The 1,530-nt window shown below is 66.7% G+C and overlaps 1 protein-coding gene across 1 annotated transcript in view; it reads right to left on the bottom strand.

Moving 5' to 3' along the window:
- The window catches only part of WDR61 (WD repeat domain 61), a 20,382-nt gene that overhangs the window by 5,690 nt on the left and 13,162 nt on the right, over positions 1-1,530 (bottom strand). The window contains 3 exon segments of the mRNA XM_005874439.2: positions 6-139; positions 142-290; positions 1,176-1,348. Coding sequence (XP_005874501.1) covers positions 6-139; positions 142-290; positions 1,176-1,348 — 456 coding nt within the window.

Genomic DNA, 1,530 nt, shown 5'->3' with positions numbered 1-1,530 from the left:
GGAGCCGAGCGGCCGTACCTTCCAGCGTGTGCAGCAGCTTCCCGGTCGCGATGTCGAAGATGTTGATGATGCCGTCGATGGCTCCGCTGGCCAGGTACTTCCCGTCGGGGCTCTGCGCACAGAAAGAGCGTGGCCCCTTACGTAGGCGATGCTGAGGATGAACTTCCCTCGCGTGTCCAGGGAATACTCCTTCTTCCCGCTTTCCACCCCGAAGATGTTCACCTTCCCCACGTGCGTGCCTGTGGCCAGGTACTGGGAGTCGGGAGAGAAGGCCAGCGTCCAGGCGTCCACTGCCCAGGAAGAGAAGGGAAAAGACGGTGAGAGGGGAGGGAGCCGGATGTTACACCGTGTAAACCGCGGTGGGAAGAGGGAGCGAGCAGCCACTCTACAGTCTCAGCTTCTTCAGGGAAAGCAAGCGCCTCCCCTAACGCCAGGCGCCCCCAGAAGCGACTTCCACGCGAACGAACGAATGAGCGTGAAACCGGAAAATGCCCGACGCCCGTCCTGGCGGCTCCATGGGCGGGTGTGGCCCCTCCTCCCCGGGAGGAGGCTGCGGGACAACAAGGGAAAAACCACGGGTCACACAGCACCCGGGCGCCTCGACCCGTCACAAGGAAAGAGCGAGGACGTGTGGGAACGCGATTCCACGGGCGGGAAGTTTCCCAAAAGGCAACACGACTGGACAGCGCAGAGCAGTGGCGGCCGAGGCCGAGGGAGGGGGCGATGGACTAGAAACGGCGCGAGGGAGCGGACTGGGCGAGGGCGGCACCGGGCACGTAAGTCCACACGGAGGTGCCGCAGAGGACACGTCACCTCAGCACGACGGTGACCAGAGGGAGGTGTCCCGGGAACACTCCTACACGGAACCACATGTGGCAGATTTACAGGGACCAGGACGGGGAGGCGCTGCTACACGACACCCCACACCACGTACGGGGCGCCCTCAGTCCTGCCCGACAGGCCCAGGAGCAGCCGCTCGGAACGCTGTGCAGCCCGAGGGGAGGGGAGGCCCTCCCGCCCCCTCCTCGACGGGGAAGCTCCCCCTCCAGCTGCACCCCCGGGCCTGGCCTGTCTCTCAAGCTCCAGCGCAGGAGCTGCGGACCCAGAGCCCGGCCTCGGGGTGCCCCGGGTCCAGGCCACCTGAGAACCAGCGCCTGCCCCCAGTGGACTCTCACCCGGTCCCGCGTCGATGGACTTGATCTGCTTGCCGTTCTCCAGGTCCCAGAGCCGGATGTGGGCGTCCAGGGAGCTGGAGGCGGCGATGGGCAGCGTGTGGCTGATGTCCACGGACACCACGCCCAGCTGGTGCCCCTCCAGGCTCCACTGCAGGTCCAGCTTCTCGTCACGCCTGCCAGGGAGACAGGGAAACGGTTTCCTCACGGCATCGGGCCGTGGCCACGCGTGACCAGTGTCTGCGGACGGAGCCTCGGGGGCGTGAGGAGCCCCAGGCACCAAAGGCAGCCAAGGGTCACCTTGGGCCTCACCCGAGTCACAGGGAGGCAAGGGGGAGACCAGGGCCCCTCGGACACC

Source organism: Myotis brandtii, unplaced genomic scaffold, assembly GCF_000412655.1.
Source record: "Myotis brandtii unplaced genomic scaffold, ASM41265v1 scaffold439, whole genome shotgun sequence".
In the NCBI taxonomy this organism is placed as follows: Eukaryota; Metazoa; Chordata; class Mammalia; order Chiroptera; family Vespertilionidae; genus Myotis; species Myotis brandtii.
The sequence above is the reverse complement of the archived record's forward strand: the minus strand, read 5'-3'. Positions and strand labels throughout refer to the sequence as shown.